The 23,464-nt window shown below is 39.8% G+C and overlaps 2 protein-coding genes across 2 annotated transcripts; both read right to left on the bottom strand.

Annotated features, from left to right (window-relative positions):
• Positions 1–6,003, bottom strand: LOC139118696 (uncharacterized). Its single transcript, XM_070682113.1, has 5 exons — positions 5,675–6,003; positions 5,024–5,099; positions 3,485–3,952; positions 2,639–2,989; positions 1–1,725 (listed from the first exon to the last, which is right to left on the bottom strand). Exons 2-5 carry the CDS (start codon positions 5,097–5,099, stop codon positions 1,346–1,348), a joined length of 1,275 nt encoding a protein of 424 aa, XP_070538214.1. The 5' UTR covers positions 5,675–6,003; the 3' UTR covers positions 1–1,345.
• A 9,626-nt stretch (positions 6,004–15,629) lies between these two features.
• Positions 15,630–23,115, bottom strand: LOC139118695 (uncharacterized). Its single transcript, XM_070682112.1, has 6 exons — positions 22,810–23,115; positions 21,834–21,979; positions 21,616–21,691; positions 19,840–20,310; positions 18,143–18,493; positions 15,630–16,740 (listed from the first exon to the last, which is right to left on the bottom strand). The coding sequence occupies exons 2-6, from the start codon at positions 21,867–21,869 to the stop codon at positions 16,403–16,405; spliced, it is 1,272 nt and encodes a 423-aa protein (XP_070538213.1). The 5' UTR covers positions 21,870–21,979; positions 22,810–23,115; the 3' UTR covers positions 15,630–16,402.
• Between the last annotated feature and the right edge of the window lie 349 nt (positions 23,116–23,464).

Here is a 23,464-nt window from a genome sequence, read left to right as displayed (position 1 = left end):
TTTCGCGTGACACTGCAAAATATAATGTAAACTGCATTTATTATGTAAACGCAAAAGAACTGTGTGTGAACAAATCGGTTTCGCAACTAATATTGCACGTATGCAATTTTCAGTTCTACATCAGTCATAAACTGTCATGATAAAAAGTGAAATTGACACTGCAATGATAAATTTTACATAAATTATCTCTTACATTTTCGCTTCAACCTGTAAGTTAGAAAGAGTTCATTTTACAAGTACAAAGAAGTGGCTTTCATAAAAAGCAAATGCCCGTTCGTTTCTAGAAAATGAGATTCTTTCGAAGAGGATTCCGTCTGACATGACAATAGGCATGAGTACACAACTTACGTCATTTTTTCAAATGTACATGGGAGCCTAATTCTACGCTGTGCAAACAAGAGCTTTAATTTTTTTATCTACCTACCCCCAGTTCCCTATTAACAGGTCGACATTCACCATGAATGGCATGGAACAAACCACTGTGATGAAGGGGTTAACACTCATGTAACCTATTTTGGGAGGTAGCACTATGTTTCCAAACCATGGTGAGAATGAACAATGTATGACTTGGACGTTATAAAGTGTTTGTGTAAATCCACGTACAAAAATGAACTGAAATAAACTCTGTGCCGTCTCATACTTATTCACAAACATATATACAAATTTCATATTTTCCAAAACATGGAATTTAAAAAACGTTGTAGTTATTTTTATTAATGTTAATTTCTATTTTTGTTGCTATATTTTTAAGTGGCTGATTTTCTTCTTTTGTGTATAAACTGAGCACCTCCAAGTCGCTGTGGTGTTTAAAGGAATTCGGTCACCTATATATGCGGCAGCCATTTACTGATTTCAGTCGGATTGCCACGCAAAAACAACTGCGCCGCCAATACCGCTGACAAAAAACCCCACATGGCTGATACGTATCTCTTACCAGATAGATTATGAAAGTTTGCGGTGACCGAACAGCTTTAAGTGTCATCAGGATGAGCGAGTTCTTTACATACGGGGTTCTTTGTCCCTCAGCAAAAAATTGGTGAACCCAACCCTTCCCTGGTTTGACGATTTGAATTCGGGGATGCAGAGGTGTGTATATTTTCTAAATTTTATGTTGGCTGAATATTGCTCCAACCAAAGTATCATTTCCTACAATTTTCAATATCACATTGCGCTTGCTTTGCTTATATAGAAGATGAAGAGTTCGCCCTCACATGTCCGATGCCGGGAAGTCTTCGTAGTTGAATGCCCACATGTTTTCTGGTGTTGTCGAGCAGCTTTCATTGGAGCTGTTTTGCCTAATTTCAACCCGGCTCTTGCTCAGTTCCCAGTTACGGACAAACAACAATCACTCTAATTCTTTGGCATCCTTTGTTGCGTTGGTGCCCTTTGTTTCGTCACCCTGGACGTTGATGATACTGACAGCGTTCTTCTTCTCCTCCCTCTTTTTCAAGTACTTCTTCACTCCGAATTCTATAAGCAGAGCAGCGACCGCACCGACAATTATGAAAATGAGAATGATGAGAAAGATCACCCCGCCGTGGATTCTAACGTATCCACCGCCGGACCCCTGCGAAGCTTCGCCTGTGTCGGCTGTGACGTTTGGCGCCAGTGTTGTCACTTCAGGGCAAACTGTGTCGCCTATCCCACCATCGGCCGGACTCCCGAGCTCACCACATACTAGGTTGTTTGAAGTTGTGTCATCGAAGTTGCTTGATCCGTTGGCGCCTATGTAACAGATAAATGTAAACTTCTCCATTAGATGAGAATGTAGTCGACACAACTACCGTGTTTGTGTGTTGTTGTCCACTCTAGTGCGATTGCGTACAGTCAACTATGAAGATGGGCGAGAATTTAGGGTCGGAATGACCCTGGAGCAGATATTCGGACTCTGTGACTTGTACAGTACACTTTGGTCCAAAGCGGGATTCGTTTTGAGCTCACGGAGCAAAAATGTTTTCACTGGCTTGCTTTAGTGAAACTTATAACATCCAGTTGTTTCCCATGGAGATAAAACAGGCAGGACGGATATGTTGAATTTCACAGTTCAGGAAATGTGTTACCCTATATCAATTTGCACGGTAATACCTGATTTTGATTTTTTTTATTATTTGAAGGAGAATGGTTGAAATTTTCGTGAAAAATCATGGAGGGTCGACATTTTTTCTCAAATGTTGTCAATAATTTCTGAGAGGCAACTTATATTTGTTATGCAACTTTGTGTGTTGGGTCGTGTATTAATATCGTTAATCCTGCGATATTTTATGACACGAAGAATGGGGCATTGTCATTTTATGCAACTGACGCCTTAAAGCTTTGCGCCAATTGCAATTAAAAGGCGCCCTCAAACATGTACAATTTGTCAGAAGAAAAGCAGTAGTTTGTTCAGTCATAAATTTGAGAAATTCATGAAATGCGTGTAAGAGTCTCGTACCAGTCATTAATGAAATGTATATTACGATATCAGACAAACATAAATCAAGTTTGAGCCCTTCACATTCGCCACAGCATTTACACTGTACCCAGAATTTGGTAACAGTCACGGAAAACAGTAATGTAAAAAGGGCTTCGCTCTAATCTGAACAGGGCCCTTCCAAGACCCCTTCGGACCCGTTTCACGTCAGTCACAGAGAGTGCTTACCTAAGGAGAAGAGGAGACAGAGGTATTGGTAGGAACTACATTTTGCATCTGGAAGTGTTACAGACGCTTTGATCCCAGTATACGTGGTAACACCCCATGGGCCGATATCGGAACTGACATCGGAATACGTGTACCCAATAGTATTACTGAAGTCGGCCAGTCTTGAAGCGCCCTCGCTCTGTGCGTTCGCTAAGAAGATCCTGGTGAAGGCGATGTTGTCTTCGCTGGAGGTCGACCCCTCGACCGGGGTACCACCCTGGTTTTCGATGGCTACCGTAACAGTTACGTTGAGTTCTACGCCGGAGGTGAAAGTGTTGGAACCTTCTAGAGTCAAATTGTACGGCACAGGGTCTGAAATGAAAGTGGACAATAATGAATTGTGCTGTGAATATTAGAGCGTTGACGGGCGTTAAGTAATGTCGTGATACTGCTCAATGTCTTCTCACAGTATTACAGTACTGAAAGATCAATATCTATCACCTTCGAAATTGATATGCATTTGCAAGTGTCGTACCATTTCAAGTTGCCTTCCAGTAAACATACTCTCTCTCTCTCTCTCTCTCTCTCTCTCTCTCTCTCTCTCTCTCTCTCTCTCTCTCTCTCTCTCTCTCTCTCTCTCTCTCTCTCTCTCTCTCTCTCTCTCTCTCTCTCTCTCTCTCACACACACACACCACACACATACATACATACATACATACATACATACATACATACATACATACATACATACATACATACATACATACATACATCCTTTTCACGCATATGTACTGAAATTAAATAGGAGACCGTGCGTACCATTCGTCAGCGAATGTTTATAGGATTTATAAAATGGCTTGTACATACCTGATGGACAGGTTGTGTAACCAGCAGCATCGGTAACACCCATGTCGAAGGGCACACAATAATAGTTGTTAGAAGTGTCTGGGTCTGTGTAAACGGCGCCCGCTTCCTTTTCGACCTGAAGACACACATGACTGTGAGTGCGACACAGATTGCTTGGGTATGTTATGTCAAAGTTCGGAGCCAGATAGAAGTGACTGGCGCCGCTGTTCAGCGAATTGGCGAGGTTGCTGGAGGAATCGGTGAAGGAGAAGGTCGTTATCTCCTGCGGATCGGTCATGTCGTCACCGACACTGAGGTACATCTTGACGTCATAGTTATTTCCCGACGCGGCCGCCGCCAAGTTGTCGGGGCCATCGTTATCCACGTAGAATGTCGCCAGGACGACTGTGACCGCGGTGTCGACCGTGTATATTGGCGTTGCTTGGGATGGGTCTGGATTGCTAAATATAAGCCTCGTAACTTTCAGATCTATAAAATGAAACAGTAAAACACTTGAAATTTAAGAAAAAACAAAAAATGTAAACAAATGTCTTACGTTACAGTATGTGAATAGAGAAGAAAATAAGACAGTCGACAGTCAATTAACCAACTATTGATTAGTTATCCTCTTCCAATTAAAAGTGTATGCATATACATAATACATACGCTCGTAACTACGTACGTACGTGTGTAGTATACGTAGGTACTTAAATACATACGTAAAAGCCTAATATTATTTAGAATCTAAGTGTTGTTTTTTTGCTTTAGTACCAATTCTTGTCAGAGGTTTGTTTGATAGAGCAGCGTTGACTTGAATCGCGACCGTAACGCTACAGCTATTGAGACTGCAATGATCCCATGAATTTAATGTCACCAAACTCTCTCAATATCGGTGATGCCTTGTTTCAGTGCAATCAATAGTGTCGACTTCCAAAGGGTAGTTAAGTTACCCCCCCCCCCCCGTTTTGTGAATCCGGTTGTTTTGTCTTTCATTTTGAAATACCTCTACGCGGCAAAGGCACACCTGTATATCGGCTGCAGGTAATTATTGATGGCAATCTTACAGCCGAATTTTGATGCATATCATGACATTGTCTGTTACCGTGGGTACGAAGGATTTCTTTGCCGAGTATTTTACGAGTCACATAGCTGTATCTGCGCATGCTCTTGTTTTACGGCCCCCGTCTCTTTGTGCGTTTTCTCGCCAATAAAAAAAGCTTTGTTGAGCGGGCTTGGTAAGTTCTGATATTTCAAGTTGTATGATGTTGCATGTATACGAAATATTTGATCTCTATTCGGATTAGCCTGTTTATCTGCAGCTGCGTCACCGTCACGAAACATCGAATATATTTAAGTGGTTGTGATTATACTATAGTAACAATCGACAAAAAACTTAGATATTCAACCCCCTTTTTATCAGGCAGTGTTTGAGTCCATGAATATCAGAAGAGCGTAGTATCAGCCACAAGCATTATCGAACTGAGAACCGAGACAAACAGATGGTCAGAAGTTGTTGTAGCAATTTGTCACCATTGGAAACAATCGAAGGGTTCCACCTACCTGCGCTTTCGGCCAACGATTCGCCGATAAATAGCGCGGCTATGACCAAGAAAACGATGCTAAGTCTGTCAGTCATCTGTGGGAGAGAGAGAATAACAAAAAAATTAGACACTTAAGAAATCGCGCCTACTATTCGGTGACGTCAAAGGAAAGGTGGATATGAAAAGTCTTCATCCTTGCGAAAGATATGGACGTGTAATGCCGTTACTTATTTGGCTCAGACTAGCACTAGCTTGTTATATTTGGGGGATAACTATCTTAACTATAGCTTGTTTCACATCATACATAAGGTTAACTGAGACAAAATTTAACCTCTTTCTCTGTCACGGAATCTTTCTTTTGCAGAGTGCCCAAGTGTTCTAACTGGGGTCTTTGTCCATTCTGAAATCAGTGTGCGCATGTGCCGATGGCCACCCGTTACTATGGCGACAACAATCGGTCCTATGCATTAGGGCGATAAAACAATCGAAATCTGCGTCGCTTTTAGTTTTACTAAGACATAGTGAGAAATAGATCTATAAATATGCAGATACTTATTCCACAAAAAACTGACTTCTCTTCAATGCTATAATGTAAAACACAAAGATTGGTATTTTCGTCACAGAGGCATACTGCTTCCAAGATTTGATAAAGTAATCAAAAAGAACTTACTTCTCCTAAACTTCACTCTTCTTTCTCCTTTAAAGTCCGAAATAAATAACTCTTTCCTGGCCACAAATCGCACAGATGGCGTCTTTGACGATATTGGTGTACGCCACGAGTCACAATTCGATTGAACTTCAAAAGGTTTCGGCTGCACGCGACTCCACCGGTGTCCTCACCGACGCACTACCCAAGACTGACTGTCGTCACCTCCTCGAGACTCCGCCGAGCAAAATGGTTTATTGATCTTCGATCGAAGCGGCGATACAATCCCTGTCTCTCGCTGATCAAAAGAAGTTAATCAGACTGACAATTACTGCGCATTCTACTGCTTTTTATCCCTCCCAACGCTGGCCAATGGGTTGTTTTATAGTTGTGTGTTTAATGGCGATTTCACCTTTGTTTACATTGATTTAATATCGATAACTCTTTCAAACAGCCACAGGGTTGCTATGTCCCGCACCGGTGTTTTAGTGGTCGCCTGGGGAACAACTAGGGTCAGAGGTCGTGTGCCATCTTCGGTGAATGTTATCTGCCATCCGGGAAAAAAATTCTCAAAGGGCGCAACGTCACAGACTTTTACTTGTTGTCTTTCTACTAGGCAACCCGGTCACGTGTTTTCAAGTTCAAAAATGTAAGGACAACCATAGGGGATGAAGGTCAAATGTACGTGCTATTTTTGCAAATTAATGCGACCATAAAGTGAAGACGGCCCCCTTTTGCCATGTTTTGGTCTATCATAAGCCCGTGCCATGAGAAGTTTCCGTTCAAACACTTGCCCTTTTCTCCGGCTGTCGTTATCTGTTACTGTTTTGGTAAGAACACTTGAATATATGAAATATTCAAATATCCGTAGAAATTATTGAGTCTTATTTTTTCTACATTAGGAGGCACCGTGGGACAGTGGTTAGGGTACTGGACTCACTAGTGAGTTCGAGACCCGGTAGATCCAGAGTAACGGACTCACTGTCAAAGGACGGTGAGTTGGAGACTCCAGCAAGGTGTTAATGTGTCCCTGAGCAAGGCACTTTAATCCTCATTGCTCCATTGGGTATACTTGGTTCTGGGTACCTCATCCTGTAATTGGGTTCGCCTGTTGGGTGAGCTAAAAGAGCAGAGCAGCTGTTGAGTCAAGACCACCTAACTAAAATGAGGGCACATCAACTTTTTTCATCGACATTATGAAACTTTGAAATATTTGGTCTCGAAAAGATGTATGGATACGTACATCGTGCCCGTTTTGCCTTTTCAGTGCAATAATTAGTGCTGTGAACTCCACAATCTGAAGGCATGACCTTGCTCAGTGCTTTTTACGACAGTTTACGACTTTTGCCGTCAAAGGGGCATTGTTCTGTCATTAACACTATCTGCATTGAAGAAATCGATATGGTTGCAATGTAAACTACACAATACAACAAGCAGAGTGGATCTAAGGGTGAAGATTGGTATGCCTCAGTGGTGTTCATCATAGACGAATTTGTTTTCGATGTTCAAACTTGAGGTGCTGTACTTCACAGTCACTTCATTAAACTTCATTTCCGATTACTGCAGTAGCCATGTCAGTCCAGTTTAAGGTATTGAAAATGTTAAGTGTAAGGTCCATACACAATTTATCCCATTCCTCACCATAAACAGTATCACATCAACGCAATTCAGTCAAATTCAATCAAAATGTAGAAAACATGCTATCTTGAAACAACAAATTTTAAATTAAAGCAATTGAAAATGTAATAATTAATATTTTGCAAATAATTTCATCTCACACATGGTATCCAATATATTTGTTTAATTGTTTTGCTATATGATTCATATGTGTGTGTGTGTGTTTCCATGAGTGTTATGTCTACGTACAATACACATTCTTAAACGAACGATGTGGGTGTGCATGTAATGGTTTGCAGTTTCACCTATTTACTATAGTCATATTTAATATGAGATCAGCTAGCATACCCATTTCATAACCTCTTGTCAAAATGAGGAATATTGTAATACGTGATTTATAATAAGCCATTTAGTGAAGTTCTTGCTTGGATGAATAGATAAACAGCATTACGTGAACAAACCAGACTGTACATATACAGAATAAAAAAGTGCGTTAATAGATTGATTGATTGATATATTGATTGATTGATTGATTGATTGATTGATTGATTGATTGATTGATATATTGATTGATTGATTGATTGATTGATTGATTCATTCATTCATTGCTTTCATATTATTACACATTTTACTTATTGGGTTACATATTAAGTCTGTGCGTGGCAAGGCTACTTGAAAGGTTATTGCATTTTAACAACTCACACATGCCGAGTGAGTGAAGAAGGAAGGATCCATCAAGGCACTTTGTTGTCGTAAAACAGGCCTTACATTTGAAATATGCAGCGAGTCTAAGATCCAGTAGACGGCAACCAAGGATTTTATGGTCAGACGTCCTCGTTTCGGACCATGAATTCCGTATATAATTGGCTGGCGGCTGAACGCAGAACAAACGGATTGACAACATAAATTAATGTGATTGCGATTGGCCATGATCATGTCTATGATAATTTGGATGGAACAAAGTCGATACCAAGTTGGCCTGGGGTAGAATGTGACACAGAAAGAGAGTTTACGAATGTATTCTGATTTCCTGGACTATTTTGAACCCCGTGAAGTAAATGACTTATTCGCAATCTCTTTTTTGTGTGAAAATTTCAATTATCGATACAGTGAAAAAATATCAGTAGTTTTAGGCAATTTGTTTCTCTAATCCATAAATTGTAAAATGACTGATTGTTGTTCTTTATTATGAAGCCTCATATAGGATGGCTGTAAACAGTTTCCCAGAGGAAAGTTTGAGCAAAATTATGTTTGACATGTTTCTGTTTCTGAGGCGTGTACTCAGCATTTCATCACGACAGTGTTCTAAAGTGGGTCATTCCAACGACATTCTAACATCGGCGGCGTTTAACCTCGCTGTGGCCATTCTATGCTGAGGTACTGTGAAATAATGTGACACAACGTGACAGTAAAAATGAACGATAATAGAACACTTATCGATCTTTCAATACCCTGCTTCACTCAAGTATTTGATTGCTTTGACGTGCTGCTTTCGTAGCTCTTACGTCACGAACCGAACAATAACTCTGTTTGGTTGAATTTCTCATTTGTTTGAGTTACCGTCCGAACAATCAATCAGTCTTACTCAAGTCAAGTGCCAAGATATGTGAATGGCGAGTAATGGAGAGGCCGATTTCTCCAATGTCACGGATGTGACTTAAAAATATACTGTCACCTGTTCCAATTTTGCCACTGTTACCATGGAAAGCTGTTCCAGTTTTGCCACTGTTACCATGGAAAGAGACAATCTAAACAATCACGGATTTTAAGCGGGTGGCAGCTTTTAAAAAACAGCGCCCTCACACGGGCATTTTAAATACCAAGGAACGCCCCTTTGACCATATATGGGCATATTTAGATTACAGGTGACTGTATACCATTTACAGACGTATCGCATCCGTTAAGTCTCCAGTTTGGTGTCATCGTTGAGGATACCGGTTCTCTTTTGAAGTGCTTGAATATATTTTCCCGTGCGATGGTTGCGAACTCTATCACGGTAGCCCATTCCTTGAAATACCTGGAAAATTTGTTCCTCGTTTTTTTTTTCTGACGAAGACCAAAACCCCATCCCAGACGGAAAATGAACCAGGACGTCGACCTCGATAAATTGGAAGATTCTGCAGAGCTGTTATTGAGCAAGAAGCTGTCACATGACATATTGCCTTTGAAACATTGTTTACGGATCGCCTACGATATCATTGCTGTTAGACGACCCGGACGAATCATGTGAATCGTCTAAATGCGTTGTCCTAATATTTTTAATCAAGTCATTTACTGCTAGAAGTAATTATTTCATTAGGTGGAGGAATACGGATACTGGAGTTGACATAAGTGTGACTTTATTTTCATAATTCTCGCTACCTGAAATAGCTTTATTTTGTTCTGAGGGAGCAAAGTACATGATATTGAAGTGCATTGCGGGTAGAAAGTCGATCAAATAAATACTTTTAACATTAATATTATCGCTGTCATTGCAAAAACATTTTTTTTTCGTTAAACAATCTAACCTTATGCATCTTTTCAACTTTGGGCATTTCTTGAATGAAATTCCTGTATAACCTGAACGTTTATTTCGGCTTCTATAATTTCATGTGTTTTACCTGAAGAATCCCGTTGAGGGTGTCCAGAATTGCCATGGACACTAACGAAATTTCTTAAGCGCAGTTTCTGCGTACAAAGACGGACAAAGTCTCTGTAATAGTGCTTTCCAGATTTTGCCTGACTAGATACGTAGGGTCTGCAAAGTGGAAAGTCATTAGTAGGCTATCATGGGTTGTATTTCACACCAATTGACTCCTAAACAAGAGCAGCTGTACTGACTGTATTGCAATATTGATTAAGTTTTAGCAACAGTCTCTCTCTCTCTCTCTCTCTCTCTCTCTCTCTCTCTCTCTCTCTCTCTCTCTCCTCTCTCTCTCTCTCTCTCTCTCTCTCTCTCTCTCTCTCTCTCGGCATGCTTTTTCTCATTTCAAACATTCATCAATGCAAGTATGTTTCTTTATATTGTTAAGGTAGTACGCGCCTCAAAAGTTAAAGTCTTAAACTTTTGTTCAAACTTGCTCAAGGATCTCTTTCAAATCGGAGAATAAAATTTGGGGTCACCGACGGTGCAAAGATTTACCGATATTTGAAATTCCAAATGGCCACCATCCCTGTGTTAACTCTATGGAGGAAAATAAAGTTTTCCATTTTCGAAAAAGTAAGCCGATGAAAGGTTTTCTTACACCAAGATCTTTAAAATGAGCCCCCAAAAGTAGTAGATCAGAAAAGAATTGTAAAGTTTTGAGAGTCCGAATATCTGTGCCGAGCCGCATAGTGCCTTATGTGTTTTATCAATCTGGTGCGTCGCCTCCGTTATTGATTGTATTAAAGTGCGTGTAAAGTACGCAAAATTATTGTAATTTGGATTATCAAGTACTTGGTATCATGCACGCAGATATGCGTAACACAACTCTTGGATGGACTATTTGACGAACCAATACAACTGAAAACAGGCCCTGTTTGGATACCAAGAAGGCAGATGTTAATTTAGGCCATTGTTACATTCGAACATTAGTTTCATGTCTCTCGCTGATGTTAGTGTTCAAAACGCCGTGAATTGATTCAGATATTTCCTGCGAGGGACTCTTTTTGAAGAGGTCCTGTTTGAAAGTATCGAGAGACGCCACGGCATGCTGTCTGAGTTCAAAATCTAATCCAATGATGCCACGGGGAGATGAGATAATATTATGGATGAAGACATATCCCTCTAGGCCTATATGATTACACAATCTTGGAAGATTTTAACAGCCGAAAAAGAGATAAACAAATGTGTCTAAAAGGGATAAATAACTCGGAACAGAGATAACACCCTACGATACAATTATTGGTGCAATTTTAGATAATTTATTTAAGAATAAACTCCGCTTTGATTACAATGTTCTGGAAAGTATTTCAAAGAGGTACATTACCATAACATTTCATGCAGTGCGCGACACTGAACGCAGATTGACACTGTCACCTTGGCAATGAGATTAAGTTACGATATACAAATAGTTGCATAAATCCAAAAGAAACGGGGTTGTTTTCCGTTAGTTATATAGGGAAACATGTTAACGACTATGAGAAACCTCTTAGACCATTAAAGTTTAAATTTCACGAACAATTATGGTTTACCATTGGATCAGTCCTGTTATATCCGTTCATTAATACCAACAACAGATTTATATAATTCGAAAAATTAAGATATTTCAACAGATAGGATTACTTAATCAGTGGTGTACACATGCTTTAATTTCATGAAAAAATCTTTTCTGTATCACTCGTCAATGGAGATAGCATATTTGATGTACACAGAACGGTACATGCGTCCTGTCTTCTATGTTTGTAACATTGAATATCACGGTTATTATCAATATGATCAAAGCCTTTTTCCAAAATCGGTTTATCTACAATTTTCGCTTTTCTGAAAACTTTTTGGATGTGTAATGATGATACTTTCTGTGGTGGTGCTCGTCATCGCGAGTTCTTCCTGGCCGCCGACTGTGGAAAGGATCAATGCTGTGGCCATAAGAGCACTCGAACAAATTATAGTTCCAATACCAGCAATTTTACATGGTAAAAAGGAAGATATATTAGATTCAATTTGCTTGAGTAATCACTCACAAATGTAGGTTAACACACCTAGAAGATCGGCTCGAGACCGAAAGTTTATAATATAATGTTATGAAGGAAGACATTGTATAACACGATTAGAATTTATTTGGGATACCATGGATGCCGCCAACTGAATGTTTGTCGGCAATCCAGATACCAACAATTAATACAGTGGGAATTAGACTAATGGTGATATATTGATAGTATATCAAAACAAAATGTGAAAAATATCCACAGAATATTGGAAAACTGTTCCTAAATTTGCCCGACCAAAACAGTCTCCCTGTTTCACACATTGGACCACGAAAACAAAAGGAATATTGAGTTTAGTGGAATCCGAGAGGAAAATACTTTCTGAATGTCTGCATTTTCCTACTCCATCAAATACCTCTATGGTATCCTGCTGGAATGTTAATTTATCGTTTGCCCTGGGAAAGTTTTGGCCACACAATGACAGCGAAACATTTGTACTATACTTCCATATGTAAAATTAAACTCTGCTTTACTGTACTAAACATATACTTTCCACTATTCCATTGCACGGTCTTGTCTTCTCCCGAAATCATGTTGACATGGCATTGTGAAATCGCATAATACCGAATGTTAGGTCCGTGTATTTTGCTGGGATAATACTTTGTCTTCCCGCATAACGTTGGCAAAGTAGTAAAACAAAGTGTTCGTTTTATACAAAGGGGAAATAAAAAAATGTCATCGAATTATGATATTGTAAGAGTACGTAAAATGATCTGTATGTATCGAAAAACATTGGCGGTTGCACACGGTAATACCTATTGAAGAGGCGTTAAGCATCGTATGATAACCTGTGTCTCAAATATAGTCTGGAATTATGTTATATATTGAGAAGTTCCCCTAGCTCGATAAAGTGTAATCGCCGGAGTCACCTGTCATACCAAATACATGCCCCATTGTATGTTCCGATCCCACCTGTCTGAACCCGCGCTCGTTTAACATCACTGTGATCCCATGGGCTCGAGTCACCTGTCTTCCGAGTCGTCAGTTCAAGTTCTTCACCTGGGCTCGTACAATCTACTGTCCCCTGGGTCCGACTCCCTTAGGCCATATCACGCATACATACATACATACATACATACATACATACATACATACATACATACATACATACATACATACATACATACATACATACATACATACATACATACATACATACATACATACATACATACATACATACATACGCACGCACGCACGCACGCACGCACGCACGCACGCACGCACGCACGCGCGCGATGCATACACACACACATACATACATACATACATACATACATACATACACACACACCACACACATACATACATACATACATACGCACGCACGCACGCACGCACGCACGCACGCACGCACGCACGCGCGCGCACACACACACACCACACGCGCGCGCGATGCATGCATGCATGCATGCATGCATGCATACATACATACATACATACATACATACATACATACATACATACATACATACATACATACATACATACAATAAATTGATATAAATATGTGGGGTATGTAAAACGATAAGATTTGATTACAAAATATCCCGTGTTTCGTGGTAAGGTCACTTACAAAGTCAACTTAACAATACCGCATTAATCGAAAGAGCAAGGGCATATAATTTATTTGTCCGTTAGAACGATAATGTCTAACCAATTATTATCAAACTCGACTTGTTCACATGGCGAAGACGAGTCAGAGCTGCCCCGGCGCTCCCCTGTCAATGTACCCCACCGTCATAAACACTCCATGGCTACAATATTACAGACCAAAATCCTTCACTTGGTGTACATCCAGGGCTACAAAAGGTGGACCTAGCCTTGTGGCAATATGTACATGTTCACTGCCAATTTTAAGGGCAGGTACTTAATCCTTTATGAATTTTTTGTCACAAGAATCACTCAATTGTATTCTCGCTGTCTTTAATTGCATATATGTTGAAATATGGGCCGTGTCAGTATATCCTTCTGATCCGCCCTTACACAGACCTATGAGTCACATGAAGATATTAGACAAATACAAATTCTCTCTGCTACTCTGATAAGATTATGCCGCCTTCAGGAGTGTGATACTATTAAGTAATACTTGTCGAAAACTGTTAATTGTTCGCAGTTTTAAATGGTTAATACATGTGTATCAGTTTATCACGTTTGTCCAGTAGAAGGTATACATGATATTCAAATCTTATGTGAAGCCGTACATTCTTGGCCTCGGTAGTATTCTGTAATACATTCTCATGACCGTGTTTTTTTTCCATGCTGAAACTTAATCTAACAGGACGGTGACATTTCATACGAGTATGATGTTTACAAGGCGCCCATTTCATCATACAGTACAACAATATGAGATTATGTGCATAAATTTGGAAAATAAAATCCTTAAAACGATATGAAAAATCGCAGATATTGAGGCTTTAAACCGCGGACAGCTTGGCATTGCTTCAAATTGAAGGCGCTGATATGTTAACGTGTGCAAGGTGGCCGAAGAACCCGACCCCTTTTAAGTAATAGTATGCAATGCTAATTTGCATCATTGAACAAATTAGGAAAGAACAATTGTGCATGACCTCTATGTGTGCACTTTTAGACTTTTAGATGGTTCTCAGAGAATTGTCTTTCTTTTCTTGTGAGGAAGCCCTCATGAATCTGCCAACGTGATTATTTTTCCTACATAGCAATTCATTCGCATCATAAAAATGATCACCCTGTCGTAATTATTCTATAACCAATAAGATCAGTTGATTCAAATGTCAGAGTACGGTCAAAGGTCAGCTCATTAAAGGGACAAAGTCGGCCATTTTTCATGAATTTTGTTCGATGCAAGATACTTCTTACATTGTTTGACATGTTGAAAGACGCTAAATAATGGGTGACCATGCGTATACTCGACCCCGGTTTTAGACAAATTAAATGAAACCATCGCGAAAATGAATTAATGGTCATGACCATTAATTCATTTTCGCGATGGTTTCATGTATCGTGTCTAAAATCGGGGTTGAATATATACATGGTCACCCATTCATTCAGTATCTTTCAACATGTCAAACAATATAAGAAGTATCTTGCATCAAACAAAATTCGTGAAAAATGACCGACTTTGTCTCATTAACTCTACGTATACCCAACTTGAAGATGTCTTACATGAGCAATCCGAACAGATTCTATAGTACCACATTTAAAATTCTTGTTCTTTTCCGCATTGATTCATATTCGTGGTAACCTCATCCTGATTTCTGCCGGTGGTTATAAGCTGGTTATGCAAAGGGCGGTCATTCACAGAGACTTTTACGCCCGACGTTTGTCAGAGCTTTTTGCTCGGAAACCCCCTTGTAAATGTTGACGTATATGGATGAGTTGTTCATTGTTTTCATTAATTTGCCGCCAACCGACATGCATCATAATATGATTATTTATTCCCACCACTGCAGAGAACCTGGGTTCAGCATGCAGGTAAACTTAGTGGCAAAGTTTAAATCACACATCCTCGTCACGTGTTCGTAATAAATGAAGAAAAACAATAGTTTATTCAAAATATACTACATTGTCAACGACTTCAACGACTTCTACTAACAGAATGTAGCCTTTTCGGCCAGCTTTACGTGGCGCAACAAGATGCCAGCGAAACAGCATTCGTAGGGTAACACTTGTCATAACTATAATTCTAAATCGGAAAAGTCAGAATGTTTTATGGAGTGTTTTAGCACACAGTGCAATCAAGCTTTGTATTGATGTAGATCAAGTATAAAATTAAGTTTTCGACATTCAATAAATTGCATTCCTAATTATTCGGACTCAATGCCAACTACTGGGAGTTCCATCATGTGGAATTGAAAGAAAATCACCTGGGTTAATACTACATATAAAACAAAGATGTCTCCTACAGAACTGTTACAGTGAATATCATTGTTCTGTTGAAATGTCAGTTTTCCAACCGAGACGCTCATCCAGGCAGCAAGATATGTGAATCGCAGTCGTTCCTTGTTCGGTTAACTTCTTATTTATCGGTACATTTTAAGGTACCATTCACATCAGGGACATTTATTTGGACTCTCAAACATGAATAATCTTTTTTTTATTTTCCCAATAAAGTTAGCACGAAGAAGGCGGCCAATTTGAATTCCATGTGACCGTCGGTAAATATTGGGAACCATATTTCTCTAGCACACATTTTGCGCGGTTACTCCCAATTTTTATACTTTATTTCGAAAGGGTAAAGTTTAAAGTTTCCTTTTAGAAAGTTTTTTGTGAAATGTTAAGTCTTTCAATTTCAAGGCGCGTAGGCCTACTAACTTTAAATTTGTACTGAGATTTGTACCCTCAAGGTGGACATATAAACCATCAACACTGAGTTGTCTCCATAAAATTACAACGTAAACTCATCGTGCTTTGGAGAAAATATATGCATAACCAAAAGTCAAATAATCAGTCTTTGCTACAGAGAACGCGACTGTTGCTACTCTAGCGTTATACGTGCGGCGCGTAGGCCTCCTTGGGCTGGACGTCTATCTTTTTAGCGGAGACCTTCCGTTTCTGTCTGTTGTTGATGAGCTTGACGATGCCGAACACAAGGAACAGAGCTATGACAGCGCCCCCAAGTAGACAAAGCGTGATGACAGCGGCGAAGCTCGCAACGTCCAAGGTGACGCCGCTGCCCCCCGATTGCAATAAGCCTGAGGAGGGTGTGGGCTGCACGCGCGTTATCAGGGGACACACCGTCACAGCTATGCCACCGTGGGAAGGGTCTCCGAACCCACCACAGACCAAGTTATTCGACGATGTGTCATCGTAGGTTGCGTTGACACCTGACAAAGAAAACAAAAGAACGCAAGTAAACATTATTGGATGATCAGGAACTTGAAATTTAGCATTAATAGCTTGGAAAGAAATATCTTCTCTAACAAGCTACCTGTGTTACTGTAGGCGAAGAAAATTAAGATCTGACAGCCAGAACTTTCATTTAGCGGAATTCTCATTAGCTGCACTTTGTGCTCTGTTACCTTGAACCTCATTTAGCGTTAAAGGGAGACAGTCTTCGGAACTCTGCTCAAAGGTTGCCAGGAACCCACACGACTGATGTACACACTGTATCTAGGTACGTTGGCGATCGATGAAAGTTAAAACATGTTTATTAACAATGAATATCGTAAAATTTAAATGTTGCAGCTATGTTGACTTGATGCATCTAGATATCATGCACGAAATACATTGTTTAGGAACACGAAAGTCGCACATGCGCAGTTCCGACGACTGCCTCCCTTTAAACTTACAGCTCATAGATGCATTATCAATGTCTTCAAGAAAGACCAACTCACTATTTGTGTCGAATCAAGCTAATTGTAAATAGACACTTAGTTTTGGCAATCGATAAAATTAAAACTTCCCTATTTTTAGATAGATCGTGCCTCGAAATCGAACCACTTCAACTTGAGCTCAAACTTTCCATTTAGTAACTTTTATCATACGCTCTCGAAATGAAAAATCCTGAGTCACTATGCAAACTTTCCTACTATAAAATATTTACACACCATTAAAATTAAAAATGACCGCCCATGTTCACGACAATTTACCTATGAAAATTTGACTAACTCTACCTGCTTCAAAATGACCCCCAACACTGAAGTGGTAAATCTACTATATAAATGTGAGAGTTCCATTACCTCTCCTGTAAGTGCATTGTTCCTCGACAAAGTAATTGCATGGTGACAACAGTTCAATGTTCATGTACATTTTTAAAAATGAAACAACCTGGTAAATTTGTGTGTGTTGTACTAGTAAAAGGTATTTAATGTGTATTGCTGTGCATAAATGTATCATGACATCTCCAATGAGGCTGTAGCGAAACTCGTGAACGAGGCCGAAGACGCCTCATTTCAACCAAGGGACATAAGTAAAGTGCATTTGGTAAAGTCGTGCAATGATTGGAAAGCTGTAAAACTTGTGAAATATGAAGTACTGAGTGTGCTTCGGATCACATTTGCTCGACGTGCTTCGCCAATTTCTTGGAGTAGGGGAATGATTATCAACGAGAAAGTCTGAACTCTTGACAATGTAGACTTTACATCAATGAGAAGAAGTGTCCCCATTAATATGGCGTACACAATCCTGACATTACACTCACAAAGACACACACATTGCAGACACACATACATGTATATATACACAAGCAAACAGCAACACAAATGAAGATTCTGGAAGTTTTCTAACCTGGAGAGAAAACTAGACATATAAAACAATACTGATGACAGTTTTCTTCTGGAAGCGTTATCGACGCTTCAAATCCATAGTATGTGGCCTCTCCCCATGGCTCAAGACCCTCACTGACGTCACTGTATGTGTAGCTCAACGAATCGGTGAAATCGGTCAGTATTTCGGCGCTCTCGCTCGGCGTGCTCGCAATGAAGAACCTGGTGAAGGCAATGTTGTCCTCGTTCGCGGTGGATCCGGGCACCGCGGCACCACCCTGGTTCTCGAGACTGACTGACATCGTCAGGCTGGCCTCCTCGTTGTAGATGAACGTGTCCGTGTCTAACAAGGTCAAGTTGTACGGTACAGGATCTAGGAAAAGTACAGAACGCGTAGGTTTCATTAATTGCTACATGCTTGTGTACACTCCAAAATAGTAAGCAAATAGTAATAGTCTGATCATGTCACGCGCACACAGAAAGTAGCCAGCAACCGTAGGGTGGCGCTGCACTTTACAAACACGTTTTTTTTATTAGAACAAAATTTCTTTTCAAGGATGACACGAACATTTTCAAAAGCAGAAAATCTAACCTTTAGCATGATAGCTATATTTACGAGAAGGATGAAGGGCATACATATTTGTAGTACAAAATTTTAATATAAGTGATAAAATTAAGTTCAGTCGAAAACACGATACAATTTTAAAACTAGAGTATAAGCTTATATACTAAAATATGGAAAATTTGTTTTGTATTATCTATTTCATTTTTACATGGCAGTGGTTGAAAGTCTGACATTCACAAAGTGATTAAAATCATAATTATGCAAAATTGAGATGACTCTTATTCAAAATGTAAGAACTTCATTGCCGAACAATGTCATTTTATTAGAAAGTATGAAAAGAAAATAATTTTAAATTTTCACCAAATTTTACCTGCAAGAGTGGACTTATTTTTTATAATCGTTGAAAACGGGGGGGGGGGGGGATTAAGCCAGGAAAGTGATTTGCATATATGCGCACTTCTTTCGTACTCAACATACGACTGCTTGTCATGATGAAAAGGTAAACCCAACCAACATGTCCCTAATCTGGTGTTAGCAATTTCATGAAAATTTTATGTATCTTTACAAAAAATCATTTTGAGCAAATTAGGCAGTTATGTGTTATGCGGAACACCCTCAGTTACTCTTCGAAGCCGGGGTCGAAGAAAAAAGAGAAACACGCCGGAGGAGACTGTGGCGAAAGCTGTCTCATTGTGATTGAATAATCAGTGTTGACAGATAATTCGCCGCTAATAAAGATAGCAATGCGGGTCATTTCTTTCTTGAAAGAAGTTGCCAAGAGATAGTAAAACTTGTCCAATGTCCGTCGTAAGATTTTAAGGAGGGTTCGTGAAGAGCGCCACCCGGTGATCATAGATCTTGCCGCGGCCTGACTGAATGTAGAGAAAGATATTTCTACCAATATCCCATGATACCTTATATCACTATACTTGCGTAAGGAGTCGTAAAATTAGACGATCGATTTAACTGACGTTTCATAATTTTGCCTTGGTCTGGTACGAATGACCAGGGTTAGAAAAAACTCGTAAAACGTTACACAAGCTTACGATTCAGTATGCAATGCCGTCGTTCCAGAAAATTTGTCAGATCAGATTCATTTTCTTCTTGACAAACTGAACCAAGAACATAATGACACTGTATATATCTTTACTCACCGGATGGACAATCAGTGAAGCCAGCGGTTACACCAGCAGAGCCCCTGATGAACGGTTGACACTGGAAGTTGTTGGAGTTGTCCGGATCTGTGTAGACGGCTCCGGGTTCTTTCTCAACCTGTACACACACGTGGCTGTGAGTGGGGCACAGGCTGCTAGGGTACGTCAGGTCAAAGTTCTGGGCGAGGTAGAAGTCGTCGGCGTTGGCATTCAACGATTTGGCACGGTTGCCAGAAAAATCGGAGAAGCCGAAGGTCGTCACTTCCCGCGGATCAGTCATGTTGTCGCCGTCGCTGAGGTACATCCTGACGTCATAGTTGTTTCCCGTCACGGCTGCCGCCAAGTTATCGGGCCCATTGTTATCCACGAAGAAGGTCACCAGGACGACACTAACCGCATTGTCCACAGCGTAGATTGGTGCATCTTGGTCCGGACTCGGGGAAGTAAATAAGAGCTGTGAAATTGTCAGATCTGTTGAGCAAAGAGTAAACAAACAAGCAAACTAAGAATTACAAACGTACACACAAATACAAAAACATACATAGTCAAAGAAAGGAAGGCATACTTTTTTTAATTGTTTTCTCTTTTGGTCATTAGACATGGATAAATGATGGTATTACCAGGAAAACTGACCTGGTCAAACCTTAAATTCAAACCAAAATTAAACAATTTTCACAAAATTTGTGTTTTTCCCCATACTGGTGAGAGCAACTACGATCCGCACATTTTTTGGTCTTTTTACTAAAACCATTCGTCCCAAAATATGACATTTTCAAACTCTCTCTGCTGGGATGTATGTTTTTGTTATCTGTCAAACGTATACCTTGATAGGTTATATTTGCTAATCTATGATGTAAACTACAAAGCATCTATTAGTGAAATCCGTTAGAATATCAGTGGACAAAGATAAGTAATAATAATAAAAAAGACCCTCTAGATTAACACAGAATGATAATATATGTAGCCTTACAAAAATAATTTGAAAGTATTCTCTATTTACATAAACGAGTGCGTAAGTTATAAGGCAATATTACGTTTCTTCCGGTGGTCTTGACCCTATTACTTGCCATGGAAAAGTTGCTGGAAAGCAAGGTATGTCGGGATAGCTAGCACAGGAAGTACAGTCAGAGATCTAGCGCAGGTGACGACTTACGCCTCGCGCATAAATAATGCAACCACAAATTTCAGCAAAGCGTTAACTGGCCCACTATTTAGCATGCACGTCAGGCAGATTCGCCATCATCTTAGTAGGGAAAAAACAGAATGATTGAGTCAGAAAATCTTCATTTCCCCTTTATCCAACCGTAGGAGGTTCATAAGAGGTCAGCCTATATTCATTGCAAGACAGCAGTATCAAAATTACAGTACGTTTGTGTATACTCTTTATTGAAAAACTATCATAACTAATAGCTTCTACTATCAACTTTTATTATATTATTTATCCTCATGTTAAGTTATGAGATTGATGTAATTTTATAACCCTTAGACTGCTAAAATTCACTTTGCCCTTGCTTAAGCATTTGCACTTCTGTACACCACTTTTTAATCGCTACAATTTCGATAGTTAGCTACTGATACTCGAGCCTTTGTCGAATCCTTTGAACATCATATAGAAAGCGCGTAAAAAATAGAACTTTTCCCAAGTGTCAGTTGTCTTGGTAATATTTCATAGGATAATAGGCTAAAGCATCTGGAATGACAGGTATGCATTCAAATGGAAGGAACGCTATTTACTTGTGATTGGTTCATTAGCTGTGGAATGGAGGCACGACTTACCAGCGTTTTCGGCCAAACATCCACAGGCACAGACTGCGACGACCAAGAAGAAGGCAGTAGAGAGTGAGGTGTCCATCTGCGGATGTGATACGAGTCCATATAACGACGGTCAGTTTGCAACATCATCAAAATCGTTGGATCAAAATTCCAGAAAATACAAGTCGAGTAAGTGGTATTACAAGATTTCCATTCAAGGCGCAAATTTTTTAAAAACTCACCTTAACATTGAGGTGAGATCTCCGATCAACAAACATGGAGGCTTTTCAATCCTCTGCTGAGTGTTATAATGTAGACTTTTCTCCTTTATTGACTGGAGCTGTGGCTTAATTATTTCCTTATGACCTTGATTTATGTAACGAGCACTCTAAAAACAAAAGCATGAAATAGATGAAATAGAGTTAACATTATTCATCTTAAAGAGATTTTAAACCGGACATTCCGATTAAAGCGGAGCCTCTGATTCGTAGCAGTGTTAAATGTTTGAACAACGCCGAGCCGTCAGCAAAGATCAAAAGGTGGAACTAGTAAAGGAAGGTCAAACAAATATGAACACCTTGGGTTCAATGATTCGAATCAATGTGTATTTTTTACTGAAGGAAAGTGGTATAAACAAGATTAATCTCACTCACAATTAAGCAGCTTAGCTGTTGAAAATACGCATCGAGCTAACAGCGTGATACATCAGATATGTTTCAACAGTGACTGTGTATAATTCAGCGGTCTATTCTACTTGTGGGTGAGTGTGTGTGTGTGTGTGTTTGCATTTATTCTAACTTTTGAGAGTGGTTGGAGTTGCACGTACACACCGGCCTATAAACTAATATCTGTTTACGAGCAGTTCCAACTATAAAATCGGTTTCGAAAGATTGCCAATGATACAACGCATAGGTTCTTAATGAAGGAGCATTTTTCGTTTTACGGTTTTAAAAAGTTAGACAAGGTAAATATGTTCAATCTTTCAGTAATGTAAAAACTTTAGGCAACAAGTGAATACGCCATACAGATGGCATTAGTACACACTCAGGATTGACCTGACATTGAATAACAAACAAACTAAAACTTCATAAAGCAATCAGAACTCTTTGTTCATTCTTTTCTTCGCGGAGTGGAAGATGACGGGTTAGGCTACCTGTCTGTCTTTCTTAAAAATTGAAGCGACAAAGCTACACTAAGACATTTTACTAGTGTACATACATGAATTTTTCCAAACGGCGTCTCTGTCTTTCAGATCTTCGCTTAGTAGGCGTGCATGCTGAGTTATCTAGGATTGGTTGGAGAGGGTAGCGCTTGAAGATGGATCTAGCAATAGTTGAATCCGATGGTAAGGGAAGGCACCTCGCAACGCCACTTGCCACCGCGCCCTTTTAGCCGAGGACTCGAGGTTTGGATCTCCTGGTGGTGTCAGTATCCAGAGAACCGCTCTTTGTTTTGCGATCGATACAGCGTTATTGCAATCATCTCCCGTCCATCAATGGAGACACTAACGAGAATAACAATCACTTGTCACTGCGGATTTGTTCTCCTCTCAAAGGATTATTTTATAGGCGTGTGTTTTATGCTGCTTTTCAATTTGACGGCTCCATGTCCATGATATAAACGATTCGCCGCATAGCTGAAAGCCTCGTTGTTGCCATAGAAACAACTCAACAATAGGAATTATCACCATCTGAGGACTTAACGAGATTATCAAGTGAAAATGCGAAGGGGCCAACCTCGAGACTTTACATATTTTCACTTCGCTTGGCACTGATTGAATCGTTGATATGACGTCGATGACTTCATGTACGTGTTTGTATTGATTACAGCTATGGAATCAGGCAAATATTTTTTGCTTGGGGAACTATTAAGG

Source organism: Ptychodera flava, chromosome 19 (assembly GCF_041260155.1).
Source record: "Ptychodera flava strain L36383 chromosome 19, AS_Pfla_20210202, whole genome shotgun sequence".
NCBI classification, from domain to species: domain Eukaryota; kingdom Metazoa; phylum Hemichordata; class Enteropneusta; family Ptychoderidae; genus Ptychodera; species Ptychodera flava.
Note: the sequence above shows the minus strand (reverse complement) of the source record. Positions and strands in the feature narration are given on the sequence as shown.